We start from the raw sequence: 13,350 nt of genomic DNA on the forward strand, positions 1-13,350 counted from the left end.
CTTATCTGGATGAGTGCTGCAGAATACTGTTTTTATAAGGGATAAATGTGTGTGTAGTCTTTCATATTAAACATGATCGCTGGTAGATAGCCACAGAAGTCTTAACACACGGATAACAGTTTAACATGGGCGGGTCCCAGTTCCCTGGGCGGATCGCCGTTTACCTGAGCGGGTCACAGTTTAACACAGATGAAGTGTTCTCCAGCACGCTGCTTTCAAACTGTGAGTAAACACTGTGTGCTTCACTTGGAGGCTGTCTGAAGGTGTACACAGGTCTCAGATGGACTTAGTATCACATTAGGAACGATATTCAGTGATAAATCGGGCAACAATAGCTGGTTTTAATGATTTATTGGAGCGGATCACAGCTTAGCACAGCTGAGGAGTTCTCCACGCTGCTTTCAAACTGTGAGTAAACAACGTACGCTTCACTTGGAGGCTATCTGAAGGTGTACACAGGTCTCAGATGGACTTGGTATCACATTAAGAACGATAATCAGTAATAACTCTGGCAACAATAGCTGGTTTAAATGATTTATTGGAGCTCGCAATGTTTTGAACAGACATCCCCAGTCAACTCGTTTCTTTTCGTGTAGTCCTCGCTGTTCGCGTCCGGATATCGCCATCGTAACCACAACCTCACACACGGGTACTGAATGTGCATCAAAGTCTTCCTACCGAGCCAAATATACCAAAACATTTATGTAAACGACAGAAGAAGCGATCAAAATGTGTATTTCAGTCGAAGGCCACGCCCCTCACATCTGTGCCCCAGTTGATCGGGGAACCAGTTAATCCGGAACACCGGCGCTTTTCCAGCTCCGGCTCGGAGCTGCAGGAGTTTATGGATTAATGGATTAATATCGGGATCGTTTTACATCTACACGTTAAATATGAGCATCGGGACGTCAACAAAGAACAGAAGACTTGAGATCTGGTGAGTCCTGCAACTGTAATGGAGTTAAACATGTATTTAGATAATCCTTAGTTTGTGAATGTTTTATTTTTTATTTAAGGTTACGTTTCTTCTTCTAGTTAGCTGAGTTTGCATCATTAATAGGTTGTTAAATGTTAAGAAGCCCTGAGATGCTGTGTCTTGCAAGATGTTGCGCCCAAACCTGGTTTAACAAGGTGGCTGCTAACGTTAGTTTACAGCTTATTGCAGTGCTGCCGCTCCACCTCTCGTCTCCAACACGGGAGAATTACACATAAACATGCAGCGGGGTGTCACAGTGTTGTCGCCAAGTTTAATGTAAAGTTTCACAGCTTTCTTACAGCGGAATCCAGTTTGTTAATGTTCAGTAGCCAACAGCTAGCATAGCATAAACAGCTAACCGCTAACGTTCGGCTAACTTGCTAGTTAGCTCTGCTCTATATATTACAAGCTAACATGACTAGCTAATGTCACACTGTGTGAACTAAAATACTTGTTGTATTACTACATCATACATGCTTGGTCCAAATCACTGCTAAAATGAATTATTTTTGAAAATGTATAGTAAATAAACACTCAGCCATGCATGAAATAACATAGCAAAAGAATACGGGCAATGTTTGACCCATGTTGTCCCTTAGAAGTGTAGTGATACAAACATGATTTTTATTCAAAAAGTAAGAAAGTAAAAATTAGAATCAACCAAGCATATCTTCCCCCTCGAAATCCCAGTTGTACTTCGCTAACATGGACTAGGTCATGTTAGACAAGCAATCCAGTGGTTAGTTTTAGGGTAAGCTCCATTGTTTTTTTTGTTTTTTATTCACTTTAAGAGAAAGGGATTTCAGAAACAAGTATCACAAGTTTGGCTCGAGGTAAAATTAACAAAAGCTAACTGTTGTTAGACTATGTTCCCCCCTTCTAAACTTATGAAATAATCAATGCCCTTGGGATGCTCTCAATTGTGTGTGTGTGTGTGTGTGTGTGTGTGTGTGTGTGTGTGTGTGTGTGTGTGTGTGTGTGTGTGTGTGTGTGTGTGTGTGTGTGGTCCATCATACAAGATTTAGGGGATCTATTGGCAGCTGCTGATAATAACATCCATCATTATGGTTTACTAATAGTTATCACTTCACTTCCTCCTCCAGCACCTGGACACAGCAGGAACCTACGCCAGGATCCTGTTTGTGGACTTCAGCTCTGCCTTCAACACCATCATCCCAGCTCTGCTGCAGGACAAGCTCTCCCAGCTGCAGGTGGATCACAGACTTCCTGTCTGACAGGAAGCAGCACGTGAGGCTGGGGAAACACGTCTCTGACCATCAGCACCGGTACCCCTCAAGGCTGCGTTCTTTCCCCTCTGCTCTTCTCCCTGTACACCAACAGCTGCACCTCCAGTCATCAGTCTGTCAAGCTCCTGAAGTTCAGACGACACCACGCTCATCGGACTCATCTCTGGTGGGGACGAGTCTGCCTACAGGTGGGAGATGGACCATCTGGTGACCTGGTGTGGGGAAAACCACCTGGAGCTCAACGCTCTCAAGACAGTGGAGATGGTTGTGGACTTTAGGAAGAACGCAGCCCCGCCCGCCCCCATCACTCTGTGTGGCTCACCATCACTCTGTGTGACTCCCCATCACTCTGTATGACTCCCCATCACTCTGTGTGACTCCCCAGTCACTGCTGTGGAGTCTTTCCGCTTCCTGGGCACCATCATCGCCCAGGACCTCAAATGGGAGCAGAACAGCAGCTCCCTCATCAAAAAAGCCCAGCAGAGGATGTTCTTCCTGAGGCAGCTGAAGAAATTCAACCTGCCAAAGACGATGATGGTGAACTTCTACACCTCCATCATGGAGTCCATCCTCACCTCCTCCATCAGCATCTGGTACGCTGCAGCCACAGCCAAGGATAAGGGCAGGCTGCAGCGTGTCATCTGCTCTGCAGAGAAGGTGATAGGCTGCAATCTGCCATCCCTCCACGACCTGCATGCCTCCAGGACCCTGAGGCGGGCAGGAAAGATAGTGGCCGATCCCTCCCACCCTGGACACAAACTGTTCACCCCCCTCCCCTCTGGCAGGAGGCTGCGCTCCATCAGGACCAAAACCTCTCTCCATCAGGACCAAAACCTCTCTCCATCAGGACCAGAACCTCTCTCCATCAGGACCAGAACCTCTCTCCATCAGGACCAGAACCTCTCCATCAGGACCAAAACCTCTCTCCATCAGGACCAGAACCTCTCTCCATCAGGACCAAAACCTCTCTCCATCAGGACCAAAACCTCTCTCCATCAGGACCAGAACCTCTCTCCATCAGGATCAAAACCTCTCTCCATCAGGACCAAAACCTCTCTCCATCAGGATCAGAACCTCTCTCCATCAGGACCAGAACCTCTCTCCATCAGGACCAGAACCTCTCTCCATCAGGACCAAAACCTCTCTCCATCAGGACCAGAACCTCTCTCCATCAGGACCAAAACCTCTCTCCACCAGGACCAGAACCTCTCCCCATCAGGACCAAAACCTCTCTCCATCAGGACCAGAACCTCTCTCCATCAGGACCAGAACCTCTCTCCATCAGGACCTCAACAAGGCCCCCCCACTGACACTTAACCTCATCCACAACGCAGACTCTATGCATTACATAATGGAGATCACAGGATGGTAAATAATGCAATGTTTAAATATTGCTTACTGCACATATTTTATATTCTATAATTTATTGCATTCTATTTCGATGTATATTACTGCTTTATTTTATTGATATCTTACTATATTTTTATTACAGTGTTCTTAATATAGTTCGCTATCTGTGTACTTTTTTTTATTCAATTTTTTTTATTTATATGTGTATGTACGACACCTAGTCAAATTCCTCATACGTGTGAAAAACCTGTTTCTGATTCTGATCTTTTTGTCCTCTAGGTTGCACTGCCACGTCTACAGTAGCGCAGAATGGACAGAGGAAACATGATTGGGCCTCAAGGTTTTTGCAGCCAATATACATTCTACAAACTTGGGATAGGAGGGTGAGTGAACAAGTTATCCATTGGTTGGAACCTACATCCCCATTGTTAGACGTACTAAATCCTGCACACTGCTCCTTCAAATTGACAATGTGAACATATGTTGCCATTTTGTAATTTCTGTTATTTTCAGTTGAGAATGTTTCAAAGTACTCTTAAAAAAATTCAACTTACTTTTTGTTTCTACTGTTTATAAGTATGATGTTTAAATATGAAATGCTGTATTCATTAGTTGTACTATAATTCTACAAATATTTTTATATTTTAAGTTTTCAGAGTAATTGTTTCCTACAGAACATTTTGTGATTTTATTGAACCTGTTTGATTGGAAAATGTTAGAAAAAAGCTGTAAAATAACAGTATTCTACCTGTAGAACTTTAGGTTCTGTATTTATTTTAGTGTTTGATCATACAAATCTAATAAAAAAAAAATGTAAAAAAATGTTTTTCTCATCAGAACTTTATTTAAGGTATTTGAATGTAACATTTTAAGACAATGGATTTTGAAAAGAGAGGAAAGTTTCCTGTAAAATCGTTAAGGACAATTTCTGTATATTAATTGCTTTTGCACTTTATTTGAGTTAAAGTATTTTTACTTTGATTTTATGGTTTTTGTTTGGCAGCCGCTGCTGCCAGTCATTTGACCGTTTTTTTACGGGTTTTTTGCCCGTAGAAGTTTTAGTGCTGTACTTTTATTAAAGGTTATTGACTGTAAAAAGAGAGGATAAATCTGTAAAATTAGAGTATTTGTACGTTAAAGTATTAGTAATGTACTTTTATTAAAGGTTATTGACTGTAAAAAGAGAGGATAAATCTGTAAAATTAGAGTATTTGTACGTTAAAGTATTAGTAATGTACTTTTATTAAAGGTTATTGACTGTAAAAAGAGAGGATAAATCTGTAAAATTAAGAGTATTTGCACGTTAAAGTATTAGTAATGTACTTTTATTAAAGGTTATTGACTGTAAAAAGAGGATAAATCTGTAAAATTAGAGTATTTTCCTGTAAAATCTTTAAGGACAATTCCCGTAAATTAATGGCTTATTCACTTTATTTCAGTTAAAGTATTTTACTTTAATTTAAGGGTTTTTGTTTGGCAGCCGCTGCTGCCAGTACTTTGACCGTTTTTTTACGAGTTTTTTTTTTACAGTGTAGGGTTAGAGGATAACACTAAGCATTCAGGAATACATGCTTCTTCTAGGATAATGGGTCAGTAAAAATAACCAATAATTCTACTCATAACCTCCTGCCTCATTTACCACAAGTGAGGTTACTAATCACTAGTATTTCTTCTCTCTTTTTTAGATAACGCTTCGTGATTCATCACCAGCACAACCAGTGCTCCTGTGTTGCAGGAACTGTTTTGTGCAATCACACAGTAGCATTGCTGTTCCAAACGGCACACTACACTGAACTGAACATGCCAGTTGTGCCGCCTGTGCATAGCTGTACTGAATCGGAACAGCAATGGCACAAGCCGCGAACAATGGTAATTTCAATAAGGTTCAAATACTTCTTTCACAGAGTTTTTGTTTTAAAGTGACTCAACTAACAGTAATTGTCTTTTCCTTAAGGGTGTGAAGCCAGGGCCCATCAACTCCATGGTCTTCAACAAGCCTCTACCAAATAGGATGGTGCAGACTGGAGTAAGGTAATTTTAGCTGAAAAATTGTGTTTCCTGTGTTTTTTAAAATTCATAATGCTATTCTGGTGCTGTATTCCTTACCTTTATTGTCACATTAATGTGCTATATTGTCTTTGCCATTCTTTGTAGGAGTGGATTCTACAGAGGCATGGTGGGGCCATTACCAGATCCCTGCCTGTTCAGAGTTACGGAGGCATACTCAGCATTCAGCATTGAAGACAGACTGCTTGTGACCACAATGAACATGAGACCCTTGTGGAAAGTGCCTTCGGGATGGTGCAGGAGGGCAGTGTTCTGTCCTATCAGATGCCTGCTTTGACGTCTCGGTACACCACACTTCACACTGACACACCACCAACACCCCACTTGCCCACATGTTTTTGATATATATTGTTTGTCACATTTCATATATGTAAATAAATATACAATTGTATTTAAAAAGACAATAAAGTGAAGTGATTTTTTGTAATTAATAGTAAATCATTGCATTTGTAAGAAATCATCAACACATTGTAATTTGCAATTTACCATTTATTCAAACAAAACACTAGCGTGTGTTAGGCAACACGGGATTACGGTGTGCTCACCCAGCTTAATCACAGCTACCTGCACAGGTGTCATCATCTTGTCTTATTTCACCCATTTCTTGACCAGTGCTTTGTTCTGATAGTTTGACAGCATACATGCTACTGCAAACAGTTGGTTGATGTTGTAGGCATGGGACAGGAGGATGACACCATCAAAAAGCTTGTTCTCTTTTATCCTCCTAATGACACGCTCCACATGAACCCTCAGTCTGGCAATGGCCTGTGTCTCCCTCACCTGATAGGCTGGCATTTGCTTCTGCTGGTGGGCAGTACACCTTGCATTTGCAGCAATCGCTGATCAGGAAGCCCTTATCTACCATCACTGCCATGTTTTCAGTCAACAACGCAGCTATTCCAGATTGTTTGAAAATCTCCTTGTCGCTGACAGAACCACCATACAGACTGGAAACAAATGTCACTGCGCCATGTGGGGCTATGCCAACCAGGGCTTTCATGGTGCAGTGAGATTTGTATGTAGAATACATTTCACTTTGGAGGAGGAGTGAGGATGGTGTTTGACACCTCAGCTCTGTGCAATCCAGGATCACCTGTGTGTCTGGGAAATCTTTGAATGCCTCTGGGAGGTGGGCTTGAACTTCTGCAGGTGTAAGCCAGATGCACTGTGACCCCAATAAAGTTGTAAGAAAACTTGTCCATGTTGCAATGATGCGGCTCACAGTGGACTGGTGTACGTTGAAGCGGTTTGCAAGGTCCCTCTCTTTCAAACCCACCGACAGGAAGCATAGAAAAAGAAAGAACTCGTCAATTGGCTGAAGCAGCTGTCTCTGGAAGATAAAAACTAAAAAAGGTTACTATATTAATGTGAGTGTAGCACACTGGGAAAACATGAAGTTGTTTTAGTTCTCTGATGTATTAAAAAAGGATTGAGTACTTTAGCCTTTTAGCCTACACAAAAGCAATGAAATGTCGGAGAAACATTTTCCCTTCAGTTTGTGTTTAGATTGTGTGTTAAAAGAAACGTAGCCTACCGTTGATGGACGTGCGTGTGTAACCACTTCTTCATTCCTCTTGGCAGCTGATATCGCTCTTGTAACACGAACCATTTTATGAATTGAAGGCTCAATCAAAGACCAGAAGGCCATCAGGTGGTTATAGCTCGGGAATCTGTTCACAAAAGACACATGTCAGTCATTAATTAACAGTAAATACAATCGTGTTAACTGTAACACATGGGCTAATGTTTTCCTCTTGTTTGCTATAATACATTACAATTCAAACTGATTAAGAAGGCACTTGGTGCAGGTATAGTAATCTACAGCAGTAAAATGTAACAACTACATTAAAGCAGCAGTAATAATAATCTAAAACATACAGGGAACATTTTACACACAATGACTACTTTTATTCTTCATTCTTAAGTGTGCAACCGGGGGAAACGCAGTGGATATTGACATACTTTTACTTTGGTAAGGTTTTGAAGATTTCCACTTGTAGTAAAGTATTATCAGTATGTTGTTAGTATTAGTATGTTTTACTCCACCACATTTAGTTAACCTTCATAGTTTCTAGTTACTTTTTATATATGAAAACACATGATTTATGATTCTACATGTTCAGTTCAGGAGTATTTTAAAACCATAGTATTTGTACTTATACTTCAGTTAAGTTGACAAAAAACACACTGGATGCTGCACTAGGTCAGAAACCAGAGGAGACTGAACTCCACCACAGACGGACCACTTTTGGTCAAAATGTCCTCTCCGTTAACACAGGGGTATCTCCTCTTGCACTTTATCTAGCACTTTTATCTTTTCTTGCACTTTATATGTCGTAGCTGCTATATTGTACTGCCATGTGGTAAATACTTGTGTATGCTGCTCTTGCTCTTTTGCACTTTTTGCATATCATGTATTTTGTTTTTACCATGTTTGTAAAATGTAATTTTCTTAAATGTTTAATGTGAGGGACTGCGGATGGAAATTAGCTCAAAGCTAAATCTGGCACTGTTACGCTTGATACATTTTAATGTTGTAAGTGTTCATTACTGTGCATTGTCCCTACCAAATAAACGATTAAATAAATAAAATATCCCAACACTGCATGCATATAGTCAGCGGTCACACGGCAGGTAAACAGGATTCTTTATAAGCTAACCCATCTCAAAAACTTGGATAGAATTGAGACAAAACATTACCTGGTATAGAATCGGATGTTGTCGTCGGAGCCAGCAAACCGCTGTAAGCAAAACTCTCGCTAGACTCTTAACTCCTGCAGTTGCTTCTGCAGATCCTCCACTGTTTTGGAGTTGTCTTCTGTAGCTTGAGAGGACATGTCCAGTGAAGCTGGTTCAGGGGTTGAGCAGTAATCATGGTCACGGACATCGATGTGCTCTTCCTGCTCCTCCCGAGAGACTGGTTCAGTGGGCCGCTCCCTTCTCTCCCAAACACTAGCCCGCTGTGTTTGAGCAGTAAAGTGATTCCACTCAAACAGAGTTGGTACAGCACCTTTCACAAGCCTCCTACGGCCATCAAGGGTTTTTGGCTCTATTAGTTGATCCGTAGCGAAGTGACGACTGCAGACCTTGGAGTGAGAGGATATTGTAAAGTCATCGCGCCGTATTTTTACTAGCCACTGTCTTCGCAGCTCGAGTTCGGTCGGAAAGCCATGGAAACTTAGGACGCCGTTGAATTTAGCTGACGCCGTACAAAGTGGGACACAGCAGTGCTCGGAGTAGTTATTCACTTGTCTTTGCAAATGTTCCGTTTTGAAAATCTTCCGTCGACTCATATTTAAACCATAGATTTAAACAGTAAAACCTTTGTGGACGATCTCCCGCTCAGCTACGCAGGCCGGAAGTAAACCGGAAGCAGCCGAGCAGTATTACGGCTAAGGCGGAAGTACGTCTCAGACCCTAGTGCATGTAGCCTATTAGATTATTTTCTCAAAATTCAAACTTCTTTCTCAGAATTCAAACTTTTTAGCAGATTTGGACTTTTTTCTCAAAATTTTAACAATTTCAAATGTTTTCACAGAATTTGACTTTTTTTCATAATTTTCACTTTTCCTCCTAAATAGATAATTTTCTCATATTTTGACTTTTTTCTCAAAATATCACTTTTTCTCATAATTAGACTTTTGTTCAGAATTATATTTTTTTCTCAGAATTACAACAATTTCATATTTTCTCCGGAATTCTAACTTTTTCACAGAATTTGACTTTTTTTCATCATTTTCACTTTTCCTCCGAAATAGATAATTTTCTCATATTTTGACTTTTTTCTCAAAATATCACTTTTTCTCATAATTAGACTTTTGTTCAGAATTATATTTTTTTCTCAGAATTACAACAATTTCATATTTTTACCGGAATTCTAACTTTTTCACAGAATTTGACTTTTTTTCATAAGTTTCACTTTTCCTCCTAATTAGATTATTTTCTCAGAATTCAAACTTTTTTCTCAGAATTCTAACTTTTTTCTCAGAATTCTAACTTTTTAACAGATTTGGACTTTTTTCACAAAATGTCAACAATTTGGACTTTTTTCTCAAAATATCACTTTTTCTCATAAATTAGACTTTTTTTCAGGATTAGATTTTTTTTTCTTTTTTTTTTTTCAAGCTTTGTATATCTTTCTCAAAATTCGAATTTACCAAAAAAAAAAAAATCTTAATGTTACTCACCTGTCCAGGCTACCTGTAGTCCAAAGGTTTTTTTTTCAAATAAAAACGGACCTTTTTGAAACATATTTTGCTGTTTTTGGGTCTGTAGAAAGACATTTGCACTTTTATTTCTTGGGCTCTTCTTACTGCAATTCAAGCCTCAGTTCTGTCTACAATTCTTTGTTTTGGGTGAACTGTTCCTTTGACTTATATCCAATATATGCGTATATAAATGAAGATGAATGCTTGGTAACCTGTGGTACTGCATGATGGAGTTGTAGTCGTATGGTGTGTTCAGGTTCAGCGTGTTTATCTTGTTGAAGGCGTACGCCCAACCTGAGAGGACGAGAATCACAGCGAGGGTCAGAAAACACAGAAAATGAACTTCACCCCATTCCTCAGATCATTGTGAAGTTAGTTGTGTATTAGATGAGTGTAAAACATGAAAGGGTTGATCAATACAGGATTTAAAGTGACATTATTTGGCTGTGATTTCAATGTATTCCCATGGAGTTGCATCCATTATGAATGCAACTAACAGTAAGTCAATTTAGCATGATTTACTTTTCATCAGTGTTCAAATTAGATTGGATTTGTTCTGAGCAGAATGATATAAATGCAGAGTTTTCACTTTCTGTTTTGCTGAATGGGAAACAGAATCTCTTAGATCACCAAAAAGCTGACCTTAACACCAGTGCCTAGATCTACAAAATGTCACCCAAAGACACAAGTATAAACCAAGGAGAGACTCAAGGGGCGGACAAAAAGACAACAATCAGATGCAAAAGAGCTGCGAGAACACCAAAGAAACTACAAAGACATGAAAAACAGCTGCAAAACGACACGAAGAAACTATGAAAAGTGTGAAAATAACAACAGATACATAAAGAAACTCCAAAGAGAGTCAAAATGACTATGTGATATGTTTTCAAAGACTCAACATGACTACTAAGGCACTCAGAATGACCACAATGGTACACATAATGACCACAATAAGACAAGACATGTCCACAAAGTGGCACAAAGAGATACTTAATCACCACAAAGAGACACTATATGACTGCAGAGAGACAGTCAATTACCAAAAGAGACACTTAAGGCCTACAAAAGACTCAAAACGACTCTGAGGAGTTTAATAAGGACTTAAAAGTTACACAAAATAATCAAAACACACAAAAAGACTACAAAGAGACACAACATGACCACAGAGAGACTCAAGTGAGTAAAAAGTTACATAAAATGTCTATAAAAAGCCCAAACATGACTACAAACCCTTACGCAAAGAAAATATATTTCCCCATATATTAACTGTCAATATATTGCATTATTTTGTTTTCTGATTTACTGGTTAATTGAAAAGATTTAATAAAGGAAATCTTGCTGTTGGCTACACCAACTGATACTGATTAATAATCAACATGAAAAACATATTTATTCATATCTACAAAATATATTGAAAATATATTGAAGATATATAGAATAATATATTGTGTTAATATATTACAATATATATATATATTGAATAATATATTGTGATAATATATTGTAATATATGTGATAATACATCAGTAATTGCCGCTTTCCATATATTGAGTAATATATGTAAATATATATAATATATTGGTTGTGTATATATGTGAACATACATTTACTATATATTAACATTTATATGGGGACATGTACTATATATATTCACAAATATATGGGGACATGTATGCGCTATATATTCAGATTTATATGGGGACATGTATGTAGAATATATTCACAATTATATGGGGACATGTACTATATATATTCACAAATATATGGGGACATGTATGCGCTATATATTCAGATTTATATGGGGACATGTATGTAGAATATATTCACAATTATATGGGGACATGTACTATATATATTCACAAATATATGGGGACATGTATGCGCTATATATTCAGATTTATATGGGGACATGTATGTAGAATATATTCACAATTATATGGGGACATGTACTATATATATTCACAATTATATGGGGACATGTATGCGCTATATATTCACAATTATATGGGGACATGTATGCACTATATATATTCAGATTTATAAAAGACCATGTACGTACCATATATTCTGAACATGAGTGCAATATATGTTCACAATGAGGAGAAATGCATGTTCTGATAAAAAAAATCTTTCATTTCATTTCAAACCTTTATTTATGCAGGTGAATCCCATTGAGATCATTGATCTCTTTTTCAAGGGTGACCTGCTACAAGTAGGTTCCACATGAATACATATAAACATAACAGAAAAACAAAAAAGGACATAATACAGCATATTTACAGTGACTACAGTTTACATAGCTAGTAACATTTACAGGTTCCAACAGTTTCCGATTGGATAGCATCTATCCTTGCTTTAAAAACATTTAGTGGAACCAAATTGCTCAGCTTCCATTCCTTTTGCAGACTGTTCCAAGTTAGCGGAGCTGCGCATCTAAAAGCTATTTTCCCTAAGACAGTCCAAGCAGTTGGCACATTTAATAAAACCACAGCATTCGATCTCAGGCAGTAGCCACTTACAATTCGCCGTGAGATCAGGGAGCAGATGTAGGATGGAAGTTTCCCTAACATGGCTTTGTATATAAAAATGTACCAGTGACTGAGCTTCCGTACAGTTATTGAAGGCAAACCTGCCCTTGCATACAGGGTACAGTGATGGGTTAATGCTTTACAGTTTGACACAAATCTCAGTGCACTGTGATAGGCGGCATCTAACTTGATCAGGTAATGGGCAGGTGCATTCATATAGATCAGATCACCATAATCCAGTACAGGTAAAAAGGTCACAGTGACTAGCCTTTTTCTGGCCTCAAGTGAGAAACAGGACTTGTTCCTGGAAAAGAAACCTAGCCTAACCCTCAGTTTTTTAAGCAGGTTATTGACATGAAGTTTAAAAGTGAGACAATCCTCAAGCCAGATACCAAGGTATTTGTAACAGGTAACCACTTCAAGTTTTATCCCTTGCGTAGTTACAATATCTAAAACAGGCTCTGGTGTCTTTTTAGTTTTTGAAAAGAGCATTAACTTGGTTTTATCAACATTTAAAAGAAGCTTAAGCGCTGAGAGCTGAGTCTGAATAATGAGAAGCTTAATTTGTTTTTTTCTATCAATGTGTAACAGTTATCAAAATACTCATTAAAAGAAGGACAAGGAAAGAATAAAAGAAAAGGCCTATAAACAACACATTATGTAATGACTCAAGAACATTTTCATGTAATTATGTAATAAAACCCACATTTTGTAATAATCTGCTGCATTCTGTAACAGCCTGAACGCAATATAAAATACATTTCCCTGCATTTTGTAATAAATTATTACATTTTGCAATGGTTATTACAAAATGCGTGAGTTGCCCTTTTAAAAAACTGTAATATTCATTATGTAACCATAACCAAACTGTAAATATATCCCAAAATTGATGTTGATATACATGTTGGCTAATGAATATGGTAACACTTGATCTAGTTTTGGCCAATGAAAGATATTCTACTGAAATATTTTTA

At 38.6% G+C, this 13,350-nt stretch overlaps 1 protein-coding gene across 1 annotated transcript; it reads right to left on the reverse strand.

Annotated features, from left to right (window-relative positions):
• Window positions 1-6,364: 6,364 nt before the first annotated feature.
• LOC117479150 lies at window positions 6,365-8,395 on the reverse strand. The gene is made up of 3 exons (XM_034126150.1): window positions 8,341-8,395; window positions 7,175-7,310; window positions 6,365-6,970 (listed from the first exon to the last, which is right to left on the reverse strand). The coding sequence occupies exons 2-3, from the start codon at window positions 7,286-7,288 to the stop codon at window positions 6,365-6,367; spliced, it is 720 nt and encodes a 239-aa protein (XP_033982041.1). The 5' UTR covers window positions 7,289-7,310; window positions 8,341-8,395.
• Between the last annotated feature and the right edge of the window lie 4,955 nt (window positions 8,396-13,350).

This window comes from Trematomus bernacchii, unplaced genomic scaffold, assembly GCF_902827165.1.
Source record: "Trematomus bernacchii unplaced genomic scaffold, fTreBer1.1, whole genome shotgun sequence".
Classification (NCBI taxonomy): Eukaryota; Metazoa; Chordata; class Actinopteri; order Perciformes; family Nototheniidae; genus Trematomus; species Trematomus bernacchii.

Coding starts and splice junctions, on each gene's coding strand:
- LOC117479150 (XM_034126150.1), bottom strand. CDS start 7,288: ATGGCCTTCTGGTCTTTGATTGAGCCTTCAATTCATAAAATGGTTCGT. Junction 6,971..7,174: donor CACACGCACGTCCATCAACG/GTAGGCTACGTT, acceptor TTTATCTTCCAG/AGACAGCTGCTTCAGCCAAT.